Source organism: Nerophis lumbriciformis, linkage group LG13 (assembly GCF_033978685.3).
Source record: "Nerophis lumbriciformis linkage group LG13, RoL_Nlum_v2.1, whole genome shotgun sequence".
NCBI classification, from domain to species: domain Eukaryota; kingdom Metazoa; phylum Chordata; class Actinopteri; order Syngnathiformes; family Syngnathidae; genus Nerophis; species Nerophis lumbriciformis.
In genome coordinates this window covers 35,505,421-35,533,287 of record NC_084560.2, presented here as the reverse complement: position 1 = coordinate 35,533,287, position 27,867 = coordinate 35,505,421, and the positions used below count along the sequence as shown (strand labels likewise).

At 36.7% G+C, this 27,867-nt stretch overlaps 1 protein-coding gene across 1 annotated transcript in view; it reads left to right on the top strand.

Moving 5' to 3' along the window:
* kalrna (kalirin RhoGEF kinase a) overlaps window positions 1-27,867 on the top strand; it is a 261,174-nt gene that overhangs the window by 140,717 nt on the left and 92,590 nt on the right. Inside the window, exons 33-40 of the mRNA XM_061970917.2 lie at window positions 3,318-3,387; window positions 5,327-5,416; window positions 7,401-7,493; window positions 7,567-7,678; window positions 10,556-10,746; window positions 13,070-13,171; window positions 14,381-14,529; window positions 19,192-19,294. Of these exons, the coding sequence (XP_061826901.2) occupies window positions 3,318-3,387; window positions 5,327-5,416; window positions 7,401-7,493; window positions 7,567-7,678; window positions 10,556-10,746; window positions 13,070-13,171; window positions 14,381-14,529; window positions 19,192-19,294 (910 nt within the window). The remainder of the gene's footprint in view (window positions 1-3,317; window positions 3,388-5,326; window positions 5,417-7,400; window positions 7,494-7,566; window positions 7,679-10,555; window positions 10,747-13,069; window positions 13,172-14,380; window positions 14,530-19,191; window positions 19,295-27,867) is intronic.

The window sequence follows — 27,867 nt, the reverse complement described above, 5'->3', positions numbered from 1 at the left end:
GGCCAATTTAGAACAGAAATACCATGGTCCGTAAACCAGGCACGGGTAGATTTTGCGCTGTGTGCAGGCGCCAAGTCCTGTTGGAACTTGAAATCTCCATCTCCATAGAGCAGGTCAGCAGCAGGAAGCATGAAGTGCTCTAAAACTTGCTGGTAGACGGCTGCGTTGACCCTGGATCTCAGGAAACAGAGTGGACCGACACCAGCAGATGACATGGCACCCCAAACCATCACCCAACCATGCAAATTTTGCATTTCCTTTGGAAATCGAGGTCCCAGAGTCTGGAGGAAGACAGGAGAGGCACAGGATCCACGTTGCCTGAAGTCTAGTGTAAAGTTTCCACCATCAGTGATGGTTTGGGGTGCCATGTCATCTGCTGGTGTCGGTCCACTCTGTTTCCTGAGATCCAGGGTCAACGCAGCCGTCTACCAGCAAGTTTTAGAGCACTTCATGCTTCCTGCTGCTGACCTGCTCTAAGGAGATGGAGATTTCAAGTTCCAACAGGACTTGGCGCCTGCACACAGCGCAAAATCTACCCGTGCCTGGTTTACGGACCATGGTATTTCTGTTCTAAATTGGCCCGCCAACTCCCCTGACCTTAGCCCCATAGAAAATCTGTGGGGTATTGTGAAAAGGAAGATGCAGAATGCCAGACCCAAAAACGCAGAAGAGTTGAAGGCCACTATCAGAGCAACCTGGGCTCTCATAACACCTGAGCAGTGCCAGAAACTCATCGACTCCATGCCACGCCGCATTAACGCAGTAATTGAGGCAAAAGGAGCTCCAACCAAGTATTGAGTATTGTACATGCTCATATTTTTCATTTTCATACTTTTCAGTTGGCCAACATTTCTAAAGATCCCTTTTTTGTATTAGCCTTAAGTAATATTCTAATTTTGTGACACACGGAATTTTGGATTTTCATTTGTTGCCACTTCAAATCATCAAAATTAAATGAAATAAACATTTGAATGCATCAGTCTGTGTGCAATGAATAAATATAATGTACAAGTTACACCTTTTGAATGCAATTACTGAAATAAATCAAGTTTTTCAAAATATTCTAATTTACTGGCTTTTACCTGTATATATATATATATTTATACATACATACATAAATATATATGTATATATATATGTATGTGTGTGTGTATATATATATATATATATATATATACATATATATATATATATGTATAAATATATGTGTGTGTATATACTGTATATATATATATATATATATATTTATATATATGTATTTAAAAAAAACATATATATATGTTTATATATATATGTGTGTATATATATATATATATATATATATGTATATGTGTGTGTAAATAATTCATAACAACACTGATTTTGATGCATTATTATTAGTAGTTTTTTTCCCAAAAATTCTCACTGTCCCTCCTCAGCTGAAAAAACAGACGCATATATTAAAATATTTTTTATTTTAATCACTGCAAATCTTTCAGCATCCTCAAACATATCCATAAATATTACGTATCATTATTTGTGGTTTTTTTTAATGTCTTTTATGTTCTTTTTGTAAAAAATTTAAATGAATTGAGGACAAACATTTGAAATATTTTCCTAAATTGTTGCAAAGGGGTCACCCTTTAAATTTAACTAATTTCTCAAAGATGGATTTTTTTTTATAACATAACATTTTTTTGGATCAAAGAAAAAATACGAGTGGACCTCAAACGAGTCCCTGAGGAACTCCAAAAACAGAATAAAGTTGCACTTCTAACAACTTCCACTCAATAGTTTATTGTTAGGCAGATTTACAAGGAAAACATGTTTGAACTTTTCTTGCTAAAAAAAAAAAAGGACCAAACAGCCTTTTCCTTTACCAATAATGACAAAACATTCCCTTAAAACAGTTTTGTGGTGGATTATTGCTTATTGTTAAATAACCTTTTAAAGAAAAAGTGTTTTTTCAATGCTAAAAGTATTTTCAAGACAAAATCAAACATTTTAATGTAAATACATTTAAAAAGTGAGTGGTCTTGTGCTGCTTTGTGGAGGTGGACTGCTCCTTCTCTCCTGGCTGCCTTCATCATTCTGTACTTCAAGGACATCTTTGCTCCTTTCAGGAGACATTTGTAAGAATGTCTGAGAAGTTTGTTTTAGTTGGAACTTTGTGCACAACAAGTAGGAAAAAGACTCAAAACTTGCTGAACCAAGCCCAGTGTTTTCATTGACAACATATGACTTGTATTTTTTGATTGCAGTATTTGTTGTTCTTTTGTTGTGTTGTTGCAATATTTCTATATACTTTTATTGTGTAGTTGCAGTATTTTTTAGACTTTTATTGTGTTGTTGCAATATTTTTATATACTTTTATTGTGTTGTTGCAGTATTTTTTATACTTTTATTGTGTTGTTGCAGTACTTTTTATACTTTTACTGTGCTGTTGCGGTATTTTTATTATTTTACTGCATTGCAGTGTTTTTATTCTTTTACTGTGTTGTTGCAGCATTTTTTATACTTTTACTGTGTTGATGCAGTATTTTTGAAATACTTTTATTGTGTTGTTGCAGTATTTTTTATACTTTTATTGTGTTGTTGCAGTACTTTTTATACATTTACTGTGTTGTTGCCGTATCTTTATTATTTTACTTGCAGTATTTGTTATTTTTTTACTGTGTTGTTGCAGCATTTTTTATATTTTTACTTTGTTGTTGCAGTATTTTTAAAATACTTTTATTGTGTTGTTGCAGTATTTTTTATTATTTTACTGTGTTGTTGCAGCATTTTTTAATACCTTTACTGTATTATTGCGGTATTTGTTTTATACTTAAATTGTGTTGTTGCAGTATTTTGAATATTCTTGATTGTGTTGTTGCACTATCTTCTATTATTTTACTGTGTTGTTGCAGTATTTGTATTATTTACTGTGTTGTTACAGTATTGTATATACTTTTATTTTGTTGTTGCAGTATGTTTTATACTTTTACTGTGTTGTTGCAGTATTTGTATTATTTACTGTGTTGTTGCAGTATTGTATATACTTTTATTTTGTTGTTGCAGTATTTTTTATACTTTTACTGTGTTGTTGCAGTATTTTTTAATACTTTTGTGTTGTTGCAGTATTTCATATATTTTTACTGTGTTGTTGCAGTATTATTCATACTTGTATTGTGTTGCAGTATTTTTTATTCTTTTACTGTGTTGCTGCAGTACTTTTTTAAAATACTTTTACTGTGTTGTTGAAGTATTTTTCATACTTTTATTGTGTTGTTGCAGTATTTTTCATACTTGTATTGTGTTGTTGCAGTATTTTTCATACTTGTATTGTGTTGTTGCAGTATTTTCCTAAAGGAGCTGATCAATTACGAGCAGCTGCCAGAGGACGTTGGACACTGCTTTGTCACCTGGGTAAGGCATTATTATTATCATTATTATTTTCATCATTTTTACTATTGTTATTACTATCATTATTATTTTTATTATCATGAATATCATTATTTTATTGTTATAATTACTATTATAATTATCCTTATTTCTATTATTATTAATATCATTATTATTATTATTATTATCAGTGTTATCATTATTGTTGGTATTATAAATATTATTATTGTTACTACTATCTTTAATATTATTATTACTATATTATTGTGTCATTATCATAATTATTGTTATCACTACTATTATCATTACTTTCATTATTATTACTATTTTATTATAATTATTTAATAATCACTATTATTGTTATAATTACTACTATCATTATTTTCATTATTATTAATATTTTCATTATTAATATTGTTATTGTCACTACTTTTAATCATTATTATTTTTAGTGTTACTATTATCACCATCATCCTTATTGTTATGATTTATGTTATTATAAGTATTGTCAGTAATATTATTATCAATAGTATTATTAGTAATATTAATATTGGTAATATTAACTTTATCAATATATTTATTATTATCATCAGTAATTTATTATGATCATTACTTTATTATTATCAATAATGTTAGTATTATAATAATGATCACCTTTAACAAAATTATTTGTATCACTTTTTATGATTATTTATAGGTTTACTATCATTATTTTTATGATTATAACTTTTAATATTATTGTCATTATTTTTGTGAAACATTTCCATTTTCTACCGCTTGTCCCTTTTGGGGTCGCGGGGGGTGCTGGAGCCTATCTCCGCTGCATTTGGGCGGACGGCGGGGTACACCCTGGACAAGTCGCCACCTCATCGCAGGGCCAACACAGATAGACAGACAACATTAGGGCCAATTTTAGTGTTGCCAATCAACCTATCCCCAGGTGCATGTTTTTGGCGGTGGGAGGACATGCAAACCCCACACAGAAAGTTCCCGAGCCCGGGATGGAACCTAGGACTACTCAAGACTAGAGATGTCCGATAATATCTGTATGCCGATAAATGCTTTAAAATGTAATATCGGAAATTATCGGTATCGGTTTCAAAAAGTAAAATTAATGACTTTTTAAAACGCCGCTGTACGGAGCGGTACATATCCGGTAAAACACGGACGTAGGCTAGTATACTCTGGACGGAAGCTGTGTGCATTCATTGTTTTTGAAGCTGTTGTTTTGAGGCATGTTTTAAAAAAATAAATAAATAATGCACTTTGTGAAAGTCAAAGTATAGTATTTCCCATAGTTGTAGTGGGTATTAGGATTATCTCAGGGAAAGCATGTCCCAAATTCCAAGCTGCTGTTTTGAGGCATGTTAAAAAAAAAAAATGCACTTTGACTTTAAATATGGCAGTGCCATGTTGGCACTTTTTTCCATAACTGGAGTTTAAGTTGTTCTCTTATTTTGGAAAACCTTCTTTTTGATTGATTGATTGATTGATTGAAACTTTTATTAGTAGATTGCACAGTACAGTACATATTCCGTACACTTGACCACTAAATGGTAACACCCCAATAAGTTTTTCCACTTGTTTAAGTCGGGGTCCACGTTAATCAATTCATGGTAAAGTTACATTGTTTAATGCATCCAGCGGGGCATCACAACAAAATTAGGCATAATAATGTGTTAATTCCACGACTGTATATATCGGTATCGGTTGATATCGGAATCGGTAATTAAGAGTTGGGCAATATCGGATATCGACAAAAAAGCCATTATCGGACATCTCTACTCAAGACCTTCGTATTGTGAGGCACATGCACTAACCCCTGTTCCACCGTGCTGCCCTATTTTATATGATAATTATCATTATTTTTAGTATTACTGTAATCATTTTATTATCATGATTATTCTAATTATTATTATTGTCTCTATTATTGTTATTAACATTGTTGTGGTTCCTCCCGCAGGCTGACAAGTTCCACATCTATGTGGATTATTGCAAGAACAAACCCGACTCCAGTCAGCTCATTCTGGAACACGCCGGAACTTTCTTTGACGTGAGAATTGATTGATTGATTGAGACTTTTATTAGTAGATTGCACAGTTCAGTACATATTCCGTACAATTGACCACTAAATGGTAACACCCCAATAAGTTTTTCAACTTGTTTAAGTCGGGGTCCACGTAAATCAATTCATGGTACAAATATATACTATCATCATAATACAGTCATCACACAAGTTAATCATCAGAGTATATACAGTTGACAGCCCGGAAAGACGGCAACCGGGGCAGGGAGGGGTAGCATCCCAAGCTGCAGCTCTCGCAAGGGAGCACCCGTACAACGCTACGAAAAACCCTAAAGATACATCAGACCAAGATGGTCTGCCTAAGGAAACCCGTGGTGCAACGCACAGTGCCAGTACCTTGTACGACACCTGATGAGACGGAGGAGGATCCAGGCCCGGACACTCCCCACAGTGCCCAGAACCTCCAAGCACCACCGGCGCAACCCCAAAGCAGACCGTCAGAGGGGGGACGCGTGGCATAGTGCGCTACCTGGACACAAGTCGAGGGACTGATCACCCTCGGCTGGGTCGCCCGGGTGAGGGTGGTTGATTAAGACCCGAAACACCCTATGACCCCGGGAGAATCACTGATGATGTGTCCAGGTTGCACCATGAGGTGTATTATAGAACACATTGAATTATTTACATGATTTACAATCAGGGGGGTGGGATGAGGAGGGTTTGGTTGATAACAGCATACTTCAGTCATCAACATACTTGCCAACCTTGAGACCTCCGATTTCGGGAGGTGTGGTGGTGGTGGGGGCGTGGTCGGGGGCGTGGTTAAGAGGGGAGGAGTATATTTACAGCTAGAATTCACCAAGTCAAGTATTTCATATATATATATATATATATATATATATATATATAAGAAATACTTGACTTTCAGTGAATTCTAGCTATATATATATATATATATATATATATTTATTTTTTTATTTTATTATATATATATATATATATATATATATATATATATATATATATATATATAAATAAGAGAAATACTTGATTACATTTCAGTGTTCATTTATTTACACATATACACACACATAACACTCATCTACTCATTGTTGAGTTAAGGGTTGAATTGCCCATCCTTGTTCTATTCTCTGTCACTATTTTTCTAACCCTGCATAACACCCTCTCTGATGATGCATTCTGCTTCGTCTCCTTGTTGTGTGCGCAGTTGTGCACTGCACTCTCTAAAAGCCGTAGATCTTATTGTCACATATGCATGTACAGTAGATGGCAGTATTGTCCTGTTTAAGAGTGTCACAACATTGCTGTTTACGGCAGACGAACTGCTTTACGGTAGACGAAAACGTGACTGCTGTTGTTGTGTGTTGTTGCCGCGCTGGGAGGACGTTAATGAAACTGCCTAACAATAAACCCACATAAGAAACCAAGAACTCGCCCTCGATCATTCTACAGTTATAACGTGATTGGGCAGCCACGCTGTTTATATTGTGGGAAAGCGGACGTGAAAACAGGCTGTCGACACGTCACTCAGGTCTGCATGAATTTCGAGAGATTTTCGGGAGAAAATTTGTCCTGCGAGGTTTTCGGGAGAGGCGCTAAATTTCGGGAGTCTCCCGGAAAACCCGGGAGGGTTGGCAAGTATGGTCATCAACAATTGCATCATCAGAGAAATGGGCATTGAAAGAGTGTAGGTCTGACTTGGTAGGATATGTACAGCGAGCAGAGAACATAGTGAGTTCAGAAAGCATAAGAACAAGTATATACATTTGATTATTTACATTTGGTTATTTACAATCTGAGAATACATCCTTTACTGTGCGAAGACATGAAATATTCTCAATGACGTGAATAATCACATGAAATAAAAGGTTGTAGTTACCCCTTTTTGCCAGCAGAGGGCGGTGATGCATTATTTCCATATCCCCTGCAATGCGAAGGCGGTCGCTTCATTAGGTACACGCTGCTAGAATGAGTGTGTCTGTGTGTCCAGGACATCCAGCAGCGGCGAGGACTCGCCAACTCCATCTCGTCTTACCTCATCAAACCCGTGCAGAGGATCACCAAGTACCAGCTGCTGCTGAAGGTACCGGCGTGACTATGACGACGACGATAATAATAATAATAATAACGACTGTCCTCGACTTCCCGGCGGGCAGGAGTTGCTGTCCTGCTGCGAGGAGGGCAAAGGGGAGATCAAAGACGGTCTAGAGGTCATGCTGAGCGTCCCCAAGCGAGCCAACGACGCCATGCACCTGGCCATGCTGGAAGGTACCGAGTCCGAGACCCAACACACCCCGAGTAGTTAGTTCATCGCAAAAGCTATGACGAAAACAATCCAAACTGTATGAAAGTATTCAACATACTTCATAAAAATTAATAGTAATGCTATAAAAAAAACAAAGCCGAACTCGCTAGCCGGATAGCTAAGCGGCGACTCCTAAATGTTTGCCTGTAAAACGAGCAAAACAACAACAACAACAACAACAAACTAGAAAAGCTAGCGCTAGCATGCTACTGGTGCGTTTTGGGAGGTCGGAATTTCCAAGCTCCGCGTCGGAAAATTGTCACCAACCTTCAAAGATTGCCGCTGGAATCTTTCTAAATCCATCCATTTCTACCGCTTATCCCCTTTCTAAATGTCATGTAAATCTTCAACATTATTTATTTACTTCATTAAATTAATAGTAATGCTAAAAAAAACCCAAAGCCGATAGCTAAGGTTGGACTCCTAAATGTTTGCCTGTAAAACGAGCAAAACCCCCCAACAAACTAGCATGCTGAAAAGCTAGCGTTAGCATGCTAATGGTGCGTTCTAGGAGGTCGGAATTTCCAAGCTCAGCGTCGGAAAATTGTCACCAACCTTCAAAGATTGCGGCTCTGAATGTAAACAACAATAAAAGCTTCTCGAATATCCCTTATTATCACTCCTGATTAGTTTTTGTGTTTTTTTTTAATGTTTTTTCTGGCCATGCCGAGTCCGAACATCCACAGGGAGACCAACACTCCCCCGAGTAGTTAGTTCCCCGCAAAAGCGAAGACGAAAACAATCCGTTTTTGTGTTTTCTCGAGTGGAATCTTTCTAAATGTCATGTAAATATTCAATATTATTTATTTACTTCATAAAATTAATAGTAATGCTATAAAAAACAAAGCTGAACTAGCTAGCCGGATAGCTAGGCGTCGACTCCTAAATGTTTGCCTGTAAAATGAGCAAAAAAACAACAACAACAAACTAGAAAAGCTAGCGCTAGCATGCTGATGGTGCATTTTGGGAGGTCGGAATTTCCAAGCTACGCGTCGGAAAATTGTCACCAACCTTCAAAGATTGCCGCTGGAATCTTTCTAAATCCATCCCATCCATCCATTTTCTACCGCTTATCCCTTCTCTAAATGTCATGTAAATCTTCAACATTATTTATTTACTTCATTAAATTAATAGTAATGCTATAAAAAACAAAGCTGAACTAGCTAGCCGGATAGCTAGGCGTCGACTCCTAAATGTTTGCCTGTAAAATGAGCAAAAAAACAACAACAACAAACTAGAAAAGCTAGCGCTAGCATGCTGATGGTGCATTTTGGGAGGTCGGAATTTCCAAGCTACGCGTCGGAAAATTGTCACCAACCTTCAAAGATTGCCGCTGGAATCTTTCTAAATCCATCCCATCCATCCATTTTCTACCGCTTATCCCTTCTCTAAATGTCATGTAAATCTTCAACATTATTTATTTACTTCATTAAATTAATAGTAATGCTATAAAAAAAACAAAGCCCAACTAGCTAGCCAGATAGCTAAGTGTCGACTCCTAAATGTTTGCCTGTAAAACAAGCAAAAAACCCCCAACAAACTAGCATGCTGAAAAACTAGCGTTAGCATGCTAATGGTGCGTTCTGGGAGGTCGGAATTTCCAAGCTCCGCGTCGGAAAATTGTCACCAACCTTCAAAGATTGCGGCTCTGAATGTAAACAACAATATAAGCTTCTCGAATATCCCGTATTATCACTTCTGATTAGTTTTTGTCGTTTTTTTTGTGTTTTTTCTGGCTATGCCGGAAGGTACCGAGTCCGAACATCCACAGGGAGACCAACACTCCCCCGAGTAGTTAGTTCCCCGCAAAAGCTAAGACGAAAACAATCCGTTTTTGTGTTTTCTCGAGTGGAATCTTTCTAAATGTCATGTAAATATTCAACATTATTTATTTACTTCATAAAATTAATAGTAATGCTGGAAAAAAAACAAAGCCGAACTAGCTAGCCGGATAGCTAGGCGTCGACTCCTAAATGTTTGCCTGTAAAATGAGCAAAACAACAACCACAACAACAAACTAGAAAAGCTAGCGCTAGCATGCTGATGGTGCGTTTTGGGAGGTCGGAATTTCCAAGCTCCGCGTCGGAAAATTGTCACCAACCTTCAAAGATTGCCGCTGGAATCTTTCTAAATCCATCCCATCCATCCATTTCTACCGCTTATCCCCTTTCTAAATGTCATGTAAATTTTCAACATTATTTATTTACTTCATAAAATTAATAGTAATGCTAAAAAAAAACAAAGCCGAACTAGCTAGCCAGATAGCTAAGCGTTGACTCCTAAATGTTTGCCTGTAAAACAAGCAAAAACCCCCAACAAACTAGCATGCTGAAAAGCTAGCTTTAGCATGCTAATGGTGCGTTCTAGGAGGTCGGAATTTCCAAGCTCCGCGTCGGAAAATTGTCACCAACCTTCAAAGATTGCCGCTCTGTATATAAGGTGCAATTATAAAATAAAATCCAAGAAATAATATAAAATGTGCAATAATAAAATACAATAAATTATATAAAATATGCAATAATAAAATAAAACAAAATAAAATATAAGAAATTATATAAAAGGTGCAATAATAAAATATAATATCAGAAACAATATACTGTTAAAGGTGAAATAATAAAATAAAATAAAATATAAGAAATCATATAAAAGCTGAAATAATAAAATAAGATATAAGAAATAATTTAAAAGGTGCAATGATAAAATAAAATATAAGAAATAGTATAAAAGGTGTAATAATAACAGTTAGACTACTGTATGTGTGAATGTGTTCCACACAGTAAGTGCCTGGTACTCTCTGCAGTTTAGAGGCGTCAATTACAGTGTCTTACATTCCCTTGCAGGTTTCGAGGAGAACTTGGAGGTTCAGGGCGAGCTGATCCTGCAGGACAGTTTCCAGGTGTGGGACCCGCGCTCCCTGATCCGAAAGGGGCGGGACCGACACCTCTTCCTGTTCGAGTTCTCTCTGGTCTTCAGCAAGGAGTTCAAGGACTCGTCAGGAAGAACCAAATATCAATACAAACACAAACTACTGGTGAGTGCAGTACACTGACCAACAGGGGGCAGTAGTGTGTACTTTTGCCCTTATGTCCACTTCCACACACTCCTTTTTTATCGACACTTTATAAGGTCATTTCACAGTCATACACCTTTAATCATACTGTATACCTTGTGTGACACATGATAACTTTTTTTTTTTGCATTTTTTTCAACCATTTACCCCATAGTCACATAACTTGGTACTTGATATATGCTAACTGTTAACATGCTAACATTAGTTTTCTAGCAGGCTAACTTTTAAAGCTAATTTCACAGCCCCACACCTTAGAATCATACTGTATAACATGCTAGGCTGTTAGCATGCTAATTTTAAGTTGCTGTTTTTTCAACGATTTACCACATAGTCATATAACTTGGTACTTGATATATGCCAACTGTTAACATGCTAGCATTTGCATGCGAGCTTGCTAACTTTTCAAATTAATTTCACAACCATACACCTTTAATCACACTTTATAACTTATGTGACTAAGGTTTTTGTGTTGCTATTTTTCCAACCATTTACCCCATAGTCATATAACTTGGTACTTGATATAGTATAAGTCGCTCCGGAGTATTAGTCGCACCGGCCGAAAATGCATAATAAAGAAGGAAAAAACCATATATAAGTCGCATTTTTGGGGGAAATATATTACCAAACAATCTGTCACTCCTAATCGCTAAATCCCATGAAATCTTATACGTCTAGTCTCTTACGTGAATGAGATAAATAATATTATTTGATATTTTACGGTAATGTGTTAATAATTTCACACATAAGTCGCTCCTGAGTATAAGTCGCACCCCCGGCCAAACTATGAAAAAAAACTGCGACTTATAGTCCGGAAAATACCGTATGCTTACTGTTAAAATGCTATCATTAGCATGCTAACTTTTAAAGCTAATTTCACAGCCATACACCTTTAATCATACCGTATAACTTGCGTGATACATGCTAACTGTTAGCATGCCAACTTTTATTTTGCTATTTTTCCAACCATTTACCTTTTTTCAACCATTTACCACATAGTTATACAACTTGGTACTTGATAAATGCTAACTGTTAACATGCTATCATTAGCATGCTAGCATGCTAACTTTTAAAGCTAATTTCATAGCCACACGCCTTAGGGCAGTGGTTCTTAACCTTGTTGGAGGTACCGAACACCACCAGTTTCATATGCGCATTCACCGAACCCTTCTTTAGTGAAAAATAAAATGTTTTTTTTTTTTTCAAATTCAAGACAAAGTTATATGTTTTTGGTAACACTTTAGTATGGGGAACATATTCTAAGTAACAAAGACTTAATTTAGAGTTTTTTGGACACTAGGGGAACATATTCTAAGTAACAAAGACTTAATTTAGAGTTATTTGGTTAGGGTTAGGGCCAGGGTTAGAGGGTTAGGGTTATAATAAGGCCATGTCGAATAAGGCATTAATAAGTACTTAATAATGACTAGTTAAGAGCCAATATGTTACTAATTTGCATGTTAATAAGCAACTAATTAATGGTGAATATGTTCCCCATACTAAAGTGTTACCATGTTTTTTTACTGATGCACAAAATGAACCGTGCATGAACATCACCTTGTTCAAAGAACAAAACCAACACAGTGCATAAACTCACAACAAATTACACACCTGCAAATCAGTCTGACTTCTGCTGTTGCCGTATCCGTAATACGCCGATAGGGAGAAGTTTTTATTTACACGATGAGTCGGGTGTGTCTTGACCTCCGCCGAACCCCTAGGGTTGGATCGAACCCAGGTTAAGAACCACTGCCTTAGAATCATACTGTATAACTTACGTGGCACATGATAACTTTGTTTTGCTCTTTTCTCAACCATTTACCATATAGTTATACAACTTGGTACTTGATAAATGCTAACTGTTAACATGCTATCATTGGCATGCTAGCATACTAACTTTTAAAGCTAATTTCACAGCCACACACCTTAGAATCATACTGTACAACTTACGTGGCACATGCTAACTGTTAGCATGCTAACTTAATTTTTGCTGATTTTTCAACTATTTACCCCGTAGTCCTAGTTGGTGTATCAATATTCTATTAGTTTTCATCTTCGCTGCTTCAGCTTTCATCACGATTAACCAACTTAGCTCCAATTTAACACTCAAAATCTTAGTAGATGAGAAGCCAAAACCGCATTGAAAAAAAAGAAAAATAATATTAAATCAAGTATTATTTCAACCGTATGCCATTTTTTAAATGATTATTATTTATTGTTCCTTTTATTTTATTGCTTTATTCTTTTTATTTATTGACTTTTATGTGATTGTTTTTGATGTTTGCAGACGTCAGAGTTGGGGGTGACGGAGCACATCGAAGGCGACCCGTGTAAATTTGCTCTCTGGGCCGGAAGGACGCCCTCGTCTGACAACAAGACGGTGCTGAAGGCAAGTAGACGGACAATAACACACATGGAAAATTAGCTCAAAATTTTAGCATGTTAGCTTTTTAGCATGGATCAGTTTGACTTTGGAACGGTTTGAATCGGTTGTCATTAGCATGTTACGTGTATATATTTTGATACTTGACGGCTGCTAACTCTTAGCCTGTTAATATGCTAACATTAGAATTCTAGATTTTTAATTAAGTTTACAGATATACGCCTCTGAATCCAATATTTTATTTCTCACATGCTGTTAGCATCCATTAAGTACCAAAATGTATGACTCTGAAGAGTACACCAGCAAAATTAGCTAAAGAATGATTCTGAGGTTTACACCTGTAAAGTTAGCCAAAAATGTTAGCATGTTAGCTTTTTAGTAAAGAGCATTTTGATTTTGAAACGGTTTGAATCTGAAGACATTAGCATGCTATACTTTTTTAGCAAGTTTTACAGGTACGGTAGACACCTCAGAGTAATATATCTTGATACTTGACGCTTGCTAACTTTTAGCATGCTAACATGCTAACTTTAGCATGCTAGTTTTTTAGTTAATTTTACAGGTGTAAACCTCAGAGTCAAATATGTTGTTATTTCACACATGCTGTTAGCATCCATCAAGTAATCAAATGTATGACTCAAGTGTACACCCGCAAAATTAGCTAAAATAGCAGACATGCTAACAGTGTGTATGCGTCAAGTACCAAAATATATGACTCTGAGGTTTATACCTGTAAAGCTAGCCAAAAATGTTAGCAAGTTAGCTTTTTATTTTATTTTGACTTTGGAACTGTTTGAATCTGTGGACATTATTAGCATGTTTTAATGTTAGCATGCTAAAATTAGTAGTAATTAGTAGCTTTTTAGGTAATTTTACAGATGTACACGTCAGAGTCAAATATTTTGATATGTGATGCATATTAACTCTTAGCATGTTAACATTAGCATGCTAGCTTTTTAGCTAATTTTACAAGTGTATACCTCAGAGTCAAATATTTTTGTTATTTCACACATGCTGTTAGCATCCATCAAGTACCAACATGTACGACCCCGATGAGTATACCCGCAGAATGAGCTAAAATAGCTAGCATGCTAACAGTTAGTGTGGGCCAACTACCAAAAGAGGTCTATACCTGTAAAGTTAGTTTCAAGAGTTAAGATGCTAGATATAGAACATGGATGTTATGTAACGCATGGCTTGCTGCCGGTGGTGCAGGCGTCGGGTGTGGAGGCCAAACAGGAGTGGATCAAGAACATCAGGGAGGTGATCCAGGAGAGGATGACCCACCTGAAGGGGGCGCTGAAAGAGCCCGTTCAGCTGCCAAAGACGGCGGCGCTCGCCAAACCTCGGAACACCGCCAAGAGGTGACGCTTTTATTTTCAAAAATACTCTTTCAAAAACGATTACAACTGCATCATTTTCTGAAATGTCTTTACATTTCTGTTTTTTTTGTTTGTTTTTTTGTTTTTCCCTGCTCAAAAATACGAGACTGTTTGAAAAATTTCACTTAGCAAAATTATTTTTATGTTAATCCACAAAAGAAAGTCTCAAGAGACGTGCTATAAAATATACAGGAAGTCGGGCCATTTTGGTTTAAAGCGTTTTTGTTTTTTAGTATCGGCCACCGATCAGTATCGGCCCATTTTCATGCAAAAGTATGTGATTGCCTTGACGATTAATCGCGATTAATGCATATTAATGCCGAATGATGCAGATTAATGGCGATTAACGCCGATTCATGCAGATTACGGCGATCATGCAGATTAATGGCGATTATTGCAGATTATTGGCGATTAATGCCGATCAATCCCAGTTAATGCCAATTAATGCAGATTAATGCAGAATAATGCAGATTAATGGCGATTAATGCCAATTAATGCATATTATTAGCGATTAATGCAGATTAATGCCGATTCATGCAGATGAATGCCGATTAATGCAGATTAATGCCAATTAACCCCAATTCATGCAGATAACGGCAATAATGCAGATTAATGTCGATTTTTGCAGATTATTGGCGATTAATGCCGATCAATCCCAGTTAATGCCGATTAATGCAGATTAATGGCGATTAATGCCGATTCATGCAGATTACGGCGATCATGCAGTTTATGGTGATCATGCAGGTTAATGGCGATTATTGCAGATTATTGGCGATTAATGCAGATCAATCCCAGTTAATGCAGATTAATGGCGATTAATGCAGATTAATGGCGATTAACGCCGATTCATGGAGATTGCGGCGATCATGCAGATTAATGGCGATTATTGCCGATCAATGCAGATTAACGCCGATTCATGCAGATTACGGCGATCATGCAGATTAATGGCGATTATTGCTGATCAATCCCAGTTAATGCCGATTAATGCAGATTAATGGCAATTAATGCAGATGAATGGCGATTAATGCCAATTAATGCATATTATTGGCGATTAATGCAGATGAATGCCGATTAATGCAGATTAATGCCGATTAACGCTGATTCATGCAGATAACGGCGATAATGCAGATTAATGTCGATTTTTGCAGATTAATGTCGATTTTTGCAGATTAATGGCGATTAATGCCGATTAACGCCGATTCATGCAGATTACGGCGATCATGCAGATTATGGCGATCATGCAGAGTAATGGCGATTATTGCAGATTATTGGCGATTAATGCAGATCAATCCCAGTTAATGCAGATTAATGGCGATTAATACAGATTAATGGCGATTAATGCAGATTAATGGCGATTCATGCAGATTACGGCGATCATGCAGATTATTGGCGATTGTTGCCGATCAATCCCAGTCAATGGCGATTAATGCAGATTAACGCCGATTCATGCAGATTACGGCGATCATGCAGATTAATGGCGATTATTGCTGATTATTGGCGATTAATGCCGATCAATCCCAGTTAATGCCGATTAATGCCGATTAATGACAATTATGCAGATTAATGCCAATTAATGCATATTATTGGCGATTAATGCGAATTAATGCAGATGAATGCAGATTAATGCTGATTAATGCAGATTAACGCCGATTCATGCAGATAACGGCGATAATGCAGATTAATGTCGATTTTTGCAGATTATTGGCGATTAATGCCGGTCAATCCCAGTTAAGGCCGATTAATGCAGATTAATGGCGATTAATGCCGATTAACGCCGATTCATGCAGATTACGGCGATCATGCAGATTATGGCGATCATGCAGATTAATGGCGATTATTGCAGATTATTGGCGATTAATGCCGATCAATCCCAATTAATGCATATTATTGGCGATTAATGCAGATGAATGCCGATTAATGCAGATTAATGCAGATTAATGCCGATTAACGCTGATTCATGCAGATAACGGCGATAATGCAGATTAATGTCGATTTTTGCAGATTAATGTCGATTTTTGCAGATTAATGCCGATTAATGCAGATTAATGGCGATTAATGCCGATTAACGCCGATTCATGCAGATTACGGCGATCATGCAGATTATGGCGATCATGCAGAGTAATGGCGATTATTGCAGATTATTGGCGATTAATGCAGATCAATCCCAGTTAATGCAGATTAATGGCGATTAATACAGATTAATGGCGATTAATGCATATTAATGGCGATTCATGCAGATTACGGCGATCATGCAGATTATTGGCGATTGTTGCCGATCAATCCCAGTCAATGGCGATTAATGCAGATTAACGCCGATTCATGCAGATTACGGCGATCATGCAGATTAATGGCGATTATTGCTGATTATTGGCGATTAATGCCGATCAATCCCAGTTAATGCCGATTAATGCAGATTAATGGCAATTATGCAGATTAATGCCAATTAATGCATATTATTGGCGATTAATGCGAATTAATGCAGATTAATGCTGATTAATGCAGATTAACGCCGATTCATGCAGATTACGGCGATCATGCAGATTAATGGCGATTATTGCAGATTATTGGCGATTAATGCCGATCAATCCCAGTTAAGGCCGATTAATGCAAATTAATGGCGATTAATGCCGATTAATGGCGATTAACGCCGATTCATGCAGATTACGGCGATCATGCAGATTATGGCGATCATGCAGATTAATGGCGATTATTGCAGATTATTGGCGATTAATGCCGATCAATCCCAGTTAATGCAGATTAGTGGCGATTAATGCAGATTAATGCCGATTAATGCTGATTAATGCAGATTAATGCCGATTAACGCCGATTCATGCAGATTACGGCGATCATGCAGATTATAGCGATCGTGCAGATTAATGGCGATTAATGCTGATCAATCCCAGTTAATGCAGATTAATGCCGATTAATGCAGATCAACGCAGATTAATGCTGATTAATGCAGATTAATGCAGATTAATGCCGATTCATGCAGATTACGGCGATCATGCAGATTATGGCGATCATGCAGATTATTGGCGATTATTGCAGATTATTGGCGATTAATGCCGATCAATCCCAGTTAATGCAAATTAATGGCGATTAATGCATCTTAATGGCGATTAATGCAGATTAATGCCGATTCATGGAGATTACGGCGATCATGCAGATTAATGGCGATTATTGCTGATTATTGGCGATTAATGCCGATCAATCCCAGTTAATGGCGATTAATGCAGATTAACGCCGATTCATGCAGATTACGGCGATCATGCAGATTATAGCGATCGTGCAGATTAATGGCGATTAATGCTGATCAATCCCAGTTAATGCAGATTAATGGCGATTAATGCAGATTAATGCCGATTAATGCAGATTAATGCAGATCAACGCAGATTAATGCTGATTAATGCAGATTAATGCCAATTCATGCAGATTACGGCGATCATGCAGATTATGGCGATCATGCAGATTATTGGCGATTATTGCAGATTATTGGCGATTAATGCCGATCAATCCCAGTTAATGCAAATTAATGGCGATTAATGCATCTTAATGGCGATTAATGCAGATTAATGCCGATTAATGCCGATTCATGGAGATTACGGCGATCATGCAGATTAATGGCGATTATTGCTGATTATTGGCGATTAATGCCGATCAATCCCAGTTAATGGCGATTAATGCAGATTAACGCCGATTCATGCAGATTACGGCGATCATGCAGATTAATGGCGATCATGCAGATTATTGGCGATTATTGCAGATTATTGGCGATTAATGCCGATCAATCCCAGTTAATGCAAATTAATGGCGATTAATGCATCTTAATGGCGATTAATGCCGATTAATGGAGATTACGGCGATCATGCAGATTAATGGCGATTATTGCTGATTATTGGCGATTAATGCCGATCAATCCCAGTTAATGGCGATTAATGCAGATTAACGCCGATTCATGCAGATTACGGCGATCATGCAGATTAATGGCGATTATTGCTGATTATTGGCGATTAATGCCGATCAATCCCAGTTAATGCCGATTAATGGCGATTAATGCAGAATAATGGCGATTAACGGCGATTAATGCAGAAGAATGGCGATTAATGCTGATTCATGCAGATTAATGGCGATTAATGCATATAATTGACGATTAATGCAGATTAATGCAGATCCCTTGTGGGACATTGTATTTATATTAAGTCTGCCGGCTGACAAGCCAGCAGCTAATTATGTGTCTCCATACACAGTGTGGAGCACTCCACTAAATTAATAATAATCTCCTCCATTACCGCAGATAAACTGCATTTCTTAGTATTTTAATTATCAACTTAAAGTGTACTATCACTGGAGGACGACATGTTACACATCAAGAGTAAACCAGGAGCGGGCGTGCTAATAGCTAAGCTCGCCGCTAAACTATCTTTAAGTCGCAAGTCTGACACATGATGTTGTAAAGTGCTGAGTCGGCATTGACAGCACCAATGGGAGTTCACACTACACCGGGAGGCTTCCTACAGCCACAGCTGTTGATAGCAATGTTTATTTTAATTTTAATTTTTTATTTTATTTAAATGTCACTGATTAAAGGCCTGGCTTTTATTATTAAATAAAAATAACGCCAGCTCGTAAAACATGTTTGTTCAGGGACGGAGGCGAAGACGGAGACAGCCAAGGAGACGGCGGCAGCCAGCCGGACACCATCTCCATCGCCTCCAGAACCTCGCAGAACACTGTGGACAGCGACAAGGTAGGAGGCGCTAAAGCAGTGCTCCTCAAATAGTGGCGTTACATGTGTGGTGGGGGGGAGGCGTGAGAGGCTATGGCGTAATAGCGTACATCATGCCACACATAGATGAATAAACTTTCACTTCTGGTGAGGGCGTGAGAGGCAATAGCATAATAGCATATATCTTGGCACAGATACATGAATAAACTTTCGCTTCGGGGGGGCGTGAGAGGCAATAGCGTATATATTGGCACAGATAAATGAGTTGACTTTCACTTCAGCGTGAGAGGCAATGCCGTAAATCTTGACGAACATAAATTAATAAACTTTCACTTCTGGGGGGCGTGAGAGGTAATAGCGTATATCTTGATAAACATACATTATTAAACTTTCATTTTTGGGGGGGCGTGAGAGGCAATAGCGTAAATCTTGACACACATAAATTAATAAACTTTCACTTCTGGGGGGGCGTCAGAGGCAATAGCGTAATAGTGTATATATTGGCACAGATAAATGAACACATTTTCACTTCGGGGGGGCGTGAGAGGAAATAGCGTATAGCTTGGCACAGATAAATGAATAAACTTTCACTTCAGTGGAGCATGAGAGGCAATAGCGTATATATTGGCACAGATAAATGAATAAACTTTCACTTCAAGGGGGCGTGAGGTAATAGTGTAATAACATATATATTGGCACAGATAAATGAATAAACTTCCACCTAGGGGAGGAGCGTGAGAGGCAATAGCATATAGCTTGGCACAGATAAATTAAATAACTTTCACTTCAGGGAAGCGTGAGAGGCAATAGCGTAAATCTTGACACATGAATAAATAAACTTTCACTTCTGGCGGGGCGTGAGAGGCAATAGCGTAAATCTTGACACAGATAAATTAATAAACCTTTACCTCAGGGGGGCGTGAGAGGAAATTGCGTAATAGCGTATATCTTGGCACATATAAATAAATAAAAATTCACTTCTGAGGGGGTGTGAGAGGCAATTGCGTAATAGCGTATATCTTGGCACAGAGAAATAAATAAAAAGTCACTTTTGGTGGTGCGTGAGAGGCAATAGTGTATATCTTGACACATAAAGGTAAACAAACGTTCACTTCAGGGGGCGTGAGAGGCAATAGTGTAATGGCCTATATCTTGACAAATACTGATATATAAACATTCACTTCGGGGGGCGGGGGGCGTGAGAGGCAATACCGTTATAGCGCATATTTTGACTCGTACAGCTATATTAATAAACTTTCACATCGGGGGCGTGAAAGATAATAGCGTATAACTTGACACAGACAGATATATAAATAAACATTATTTTCGGGCAGTGTGAGAGGCAATAGTGTATACCTTGACAAAGATAAATAAATAAACATTCACTTCTGGGTGGGCTTGAGAGGCAATAGTGTAATAGCGTATATATCTTGACACACATACATTAATAAACTTTCACTTTTGGGAGGGCGTGAGAGGCAATAGCGTAATAGTGTATACTTTGACACAGATAAATAAAAAAACAGGGCGCGAACAAATTATGTCCCCCTAGAAAAATGTAACTGTGAGGAAGTTCCAAACAGCCCCTTTAATGCAGTGCTACCTAAATCTTGGGACGGGCGTGATAGCATCTTTTGTGTTAGGAAAAAAAAATTTGGTTACCCTGGGGGGGCGTGTCAAAACATGATTGAGATCTGCGCTAGAGAGACATTCATGCTAATAATAAGTTAAATGTGAAATTAGACAATAAAGTTTGACTTATCTTGGTGATGTGTGTGTGTGTGTGTGTGTGTGTGTGTGTGTGTGTGTGTGTGTGTGTGTGTGTGTGTGTGTGTGTGTGTGTGTTTAAACATAAACATATGTTTATACAAATAACTTATAACAGGCTGATCTTGAAAAGTATATAATACATTTAGTCTTTATCAAAAATAAATGCAACATAGCCAATTATGCAAATTCTATGATGACGTCGATCACGCCCCCTCACCGCCTGGCCACGCCCCCGCCGCTTACAAACTGACTGCCGGTCAGTGGTAATCAAAGTTATAATAGTTGTTCTTCTGGAGCAACAGGTGACATGTGATTGATCTTTGTAGTAGAGAGGAGCTCTCAGTGATGCATTCAAATGCTTCAATGTTCTTCTGGAGGTCAATTTTGATAGCAAGCTTGTGGCGAAACCCTAAAAGGGACACTTTTTCCTCTGGAGTTTGGTGTTGGGCTGCTTTTGTAGGTTTAATGTTCTGTAGCTGCTTCTGCTGAAATTGGACACAGTATGCAGCATGAGACAAGACTGGCTAATTTACACACACACACACACACACACACACACACACACACACACACACACACACACACACACACACACACACACACACACACAGATGTCAAGCATGGCCTCCCTCTGTGGCGTTACACAGTGTGGCCTTTTCATTGAGCAACCCCACGCCCACTTACTGCTCGGCCCTTAAATGTCACTGTCACACACAATATGAACACACACACACAATATGAACACACACACACGCACACACTTTGTGACATATATCTCTGCCTGAATGATGAAGTCTTTGTTTACACTAAAGTATGTATTTGATGAATTCTGCATACATATATTTAGTAGGTATATATATATATATATATATATATATATATATTATAGGTATTTGTGTATGTATATATATATATATATGTGTGTTATATATATGTATGTATATATATATATTAGAGATGATAAATGCGTTAAAATGAAATATCGGAAATGATCAGTATCGGTTTTTTTTTATTATCGGTATCGTTTTGTTTTGTTTTGTTTTTTCATTAAATCAACATAAAAAACACAAGATACACTTACAATTAGTGCACCAACCCAAAAAACTCCCTCGCCCATTTACACTCATTCACACAAAAGGGTTGTTTCTTTCTGTTATTAATATTCTGGTTCCTACATTATATATCAATATATATCAATACAGTCTGAAAGGGATACAGTCCGTAAGCACACATGATTGTGCGTGCTGCTGGTCCACTTATAGTACTAACCTGTAACAGGTAATTTTACTCATTTTCATTAATTACTAGTTTCTATGTAACTGTTTTTATATTGTTTTACTTTCTTTTTTATTCAAGAAAATGTTTTTAATTTATTTATCTTATTTTATTAATTTTTTTAAAAAGTACCTTATCTTCACCATACCTGGTTGTCCAAATTAGGCATAATAATGTGTTAATTTCACGACTGCATATATCGATTGATATCAGTATCGGTAATTAAAGAGTTGGACAATATCGGAATATCGGATATCGGCAAAAGACCATTATAGGACATCCCTAATATATATATATATATATATATATATATATATATATATATATATATATATATATATATATAATAGTTAAATAAAATGTAATTATATATAAATATACTGTATATATATATATATATATATAAACATATATATATATATTTTGGTCTAAAAACTAAAGATAAAGGTGAAGTTATAACACTGAAACGCCCTCAGGAAGAGGTGCTTTAAGACATGGCTTGCTAGCTAGGGGCTGAAGTCCATCCGCAGTCTGCAGTGTTTTAGTTACTTCTTAATCACTAATCCTGACCTCCATAGCAACAAATAAAGTAAGTTTCTTACTGCAGGACGAGGAATAGCTAAACATGCTTCACTACACACTGTAGCTCACCGGCGTCACAATGTAAACAAACTCCATGGGTGGATCTACACCTGACATCCACTGTAATGATACCAAGTACAATAGCGTATCTAGTCGATACTACTATGATTACATCAATATTTTTTATCGTCACAAAATATTTTTTGCTTTAAAAAAATGTTTATATTATGTTTATGAACTCAGGAAATATGTCCCTGAACACATGAGGACTTTAAATATGACCAATGTATTATCCTGTAATGACTTGGTATCGGATCGATACCTACATTTGTGGTATCATCCAAAACTAATGTAAAGAATCAAACAACAGAAGAATAAGTGATTATTACATTTGAACAGAAATGTAGATAAAACGTGTTGAAAGAGAAAGTAAGCAGATATTAACAGTAAATGAACAAGTAGATTAATAATGTTGAGAAAATAGAATGATAAATGACACAATATGTTACTGCATATGTCAGCAGACTAGTTAGGAGCCTTTGTTTGTTTACTTACTACTAAAAGACAAGTTGTCTTGTATGTTCACAGTTTCATTTAAGGATTTAACTGCAATAAGAAACATATGTTTAATGTACCCTAAGATTTTTTGTTAAAATAAAGCCAATAATGCAATTTTTTTGTGGTCCCCCTTTTTTAGCCATTTACCGAAAAGTATTGAAATACATTTTGGTACCGGTACGAAAATATTGGTATCGGAACAACACCAATATGTGTATGTATGTATATATATATATATATATATATATATATATATATATATATATATATATATATATATATATATATATATGTAATTGTATTATTTAATTTTGTTTAACTATATATTATATGTATGTATGTATATATATATATATATATATATATATATATATATACACATATATACAGTATATGTATATACAGTATATGTATATACAGTCGCGATCAAAAGTTTACATACACTTGTAAAGAACATAATGTCATGGCTGTCTTGAGTTTCCAATAATTTCTACAACTGATTGGAGCACATACTTTTTGGTCACAAAAAACATTCATGAAGTTTGGTTCTTTTATGAATTTATTATGGGTCTACTGAAAATGTGAGCAAATCTGCTGGTTCTAAAGTATACATACAGCAATGTTAATATTTGGTTACATGTCCCTTGGCAAGTTTCACTGCAATAAGGCGCTTTTGGTAGCCATCCACAAGCTTCTGGTTGAATTTTTGACCACTTCTCTTGACAAAATTGGTGCAGTTCAGCTAATTGTGTTGGTTTTCTGACATGAAGTTGTTACTTCAGCATTGTCCACACGTTTAAGTCAGGACTTTGGGAAGGCCATTCCAAAACCTTAATTCTAGCCTGATTTAGCCATTCCTTTACCACTTTTGACGTGTGTTTGGGGTCATTGTCCTGTTGGAACACCCAACTGCGCCCAAGACCCAACCTCCGGGCTGATGATTTTAGGTTGTCCTGAAGAATTTGGAGGTAATCCTCCTTTTTCATTGTCCCATTTACTCTCTGTAACGCACCAGTTCAACTGGCAGCAAAACAGGCCCAGAGCATAACACTACCACCACCATGCTTGACAGTAGGCCTGGTATTCCTGATATTAAAGGCCTCACCTTTTCTCCTCCAAACATATTGCTGGGTAATGTGGCCAAACAGCTTAATTTTTGTTTCATCTGCCATCACATAGACAGCCATGACATTATGTTCTCTACAAGTGTATGTAAACTTTTGATCGCGACTGTATATATATATATATACACAGTGTGTATATGTATATATATATATATATATATATATATATATATATATATATATATATATATATATATATATATATATATATATATATATATATACATATATATATATATATATGTATATATATATGTTTTTGTGTGTTTTCTCAAATTTCACAAATGAAAGTGCCAAGAAGTGAAAGAAGGAAGTCTTATCTCAGCGTCACGTTGTCATCTGTGACGTCTTTCTGCCCTCAAACACCCGATTTGTTCACCAGCGTTTTAATGTTGCACAACAAAATTATATTGATACTTGAAAAATGGAAATTACGATGAGAGGAGGCCACGTAAAAACACAGAAGATGGCAACATAAAGTACGACAAAATACACAGTCTGTGTGCTTTTTGAGTCACTTCTTCCATTACAAGTTTGTGTGTGTGTGTGTGTGTGTGTGTGTGTGTGTGTGTGTGTGTGTGTGTGTGTGTGGTGGGGGGTGTTATGGAAAACCTTTTTTACAACTTAGTTTTTTTTGCATCTTCCATGGCTCTCCATGTTCCACCATAGTGATCTCCAGTAAAATACAGTAGCGTAGTAGGCCTAAGTATTCATTAAAAACAAGGCAGATTATTTTATTTCACCAGTATATTTAATATTTCTGGCCACTGTACCATTACGCACAGTTTGAACGGCAACACTGTGTTTGAATATTTGATTGGGTGATTCTTTGGCGTACCCCTAGATGAAGCCCACGTACTATTGTTCTATGGTCTCCGTGTCCCAGTAGAACTTTAAAGGTCCAGGGTGTTGTACGATTCCCGATTACCGGTGGTTGGAATTTACCATCAATTGTTTCCGTCGGAAGTAATGTAAGTAGAAATAGTCTGTTCCAGGGTCAAACTGTGGCCTCGATAAAAGCTTTTTTCAGTGATTCCAAGAGCACTCTACTGAATCACTTACGTGATTATTTTAGTAATCACGTAAGTGCAATAAAATCGACTCACATCCGAATTGCGATTCTTATTCAACCCCATTCTAAATCGAATCAAACTTTTGAAAAATCAATTAAAAAGAAAGTTTATAGATGAAAACATTTAAAAATATATTTAATTTGGAAAACATTTAGGTACTCGACACATGTTAATCGTTAGTATGCTAGGCACGTTAGTATGCTAGCTTTTTGAGCTACTTTTGCAGGGATACACCTCAGACTCACACATTTTATCACTTGACACATACTGTTACCGTGCTAAGTATGTTAGCATGCTAGCTTTTGCAGCTATTTTTGCAGGGATACGCCTCAGACGCATACATTTTGGTACTTGACATATATTAACTGTTAGCATGCTAGCTTTTTGAGCTATTTTTTGCAAGGATACACTTCAGACTTATATATTTTGGTACTTAACGCATGCTAACTTACCCTGCTAAGTACGTTAGCATGCTAGCTTTTTTAAACAATTTTTTGCAGGGATATACGCTGTTTATCAGGGACATGTTTTCTTTTTGGCTAGCATGCTGACTGTTAGCGTTTAGGCTTTTTAACATACATAGAGAGCATGCTAGCTTTTATAGCTATTTTTGCAGGTATACACCTCAGACTCATACATTTTGGTACTTGACACATGCTAACCGTTAGTGTTTTAAGTATGTTAGCAAGCCATCCCTTTTAAGCTATTTTTGCAGAGATAAGCCTCAGACTCATACATTTTGGTACTTGACACATGTTAACTGTTAGCATGCCAAGTATGTTAGCTTGCTAGCTTTTATAGCTATTTTTGCAGGGATATGCCTCAGACTCATACATTTTGGTACTTGACATATCTTAACTGTTAGCATGTTAGCTTTTTGAGCTATTTTTTGCAAGGATACACTTCAGACTTATATATTTTGGTACTTAACGCATGCTAACTTACCCTGCTAAGTACGTTAGCATGCTAGCTTTTTTAAACAATTTTTTGCAGGGATATACACTATTTATCAGGGACATGTTTTCTTTTTGGCTAGCATGCTAACTGTTAGCGTTTCGGCTTTTTAACATACATAGATAGCATGTTAGCTTTTATAGCTCTTTTTGCAGGTATACACCTCAGACTCATACATTTTGGTACTTGACACATGCTAACCGTTAGTGTTTTAAGTATGTTAGCATGCCATCCCTTTTAAGCTATTTTTGCAGAGATAAGCCTCAGACTCATACATTTTGGTACTTGACACATGTTAGCTGTTAGCATGCCAAGTATGTTAGCATGCTAGCTTTTATAGCTATTTTTGCAGGGATATGCCTCAGACTCATACATTTTGGAACTTGACAAATGTCAACTGCTAGCATTTTGAGCTATTTTTTGCAGGGATACACCTCAGACTTATATATTTTGGTACTTAACGCATGCTAACTTACCGTGCTAAGTACGTTAGCATGCTAGCTTTTTTAAACAATTTTTTGCAGAGATATACGCTATTTATCAGGGACATGTTTTCTTTTTGGCTAGCATGCTACCTTTTTTAACATACATAGAGAGCATGCTAGCTTTTATAGCTATTTTTGCAGGGATAAGCCTCAGACTCATACATTTTAGTACTTGACACATGCTAACCGTTAGCGTGCTAAGTATTTTAGCATGTTATCTTTTTTTGTTGTTGCTGTTTTTGCAGGGATACACCTTATGCACATACATTTTGGTACTTAACACATGCTAACTTAGCCTGCCAAGCTATGAGGGATACACCTCAAACTCACACTTTTTAGTACTTAACTCATGCTAACTATTACCGTGCTAAGTATGTTAGCATGCAGGCTTTTGCAGATATGCATCTAACAGACATGTTTTAATTTTCGCTATCATTTTTACTGTTAGCACTTAGGTTTTTTAGCATTCAGCCGCAGTTTCTACAGAAATTAGTTTTTTTTTTTTTGCTAATCACATGTAAACTCCACTGCATCCAGGAAGTCTTCACAGTTATGTTACAGCCTTATTCCAAAACAATACATTTGTTTTCGCCCTCAAAATTCACAACACAATACCCAGCAATGACAATGTGAACAGTTTTTTTGCAAATGTATTAAAAAATAAAAAACAAAGAAATGTGAATACCGTCCGGATGCGTTTTAAGTCGGCTTATTTCACCGCGCTTTGGTTTTTCTTTGGCTTTTAAATGTCTGTCTGCACGTGTCCTCATGAA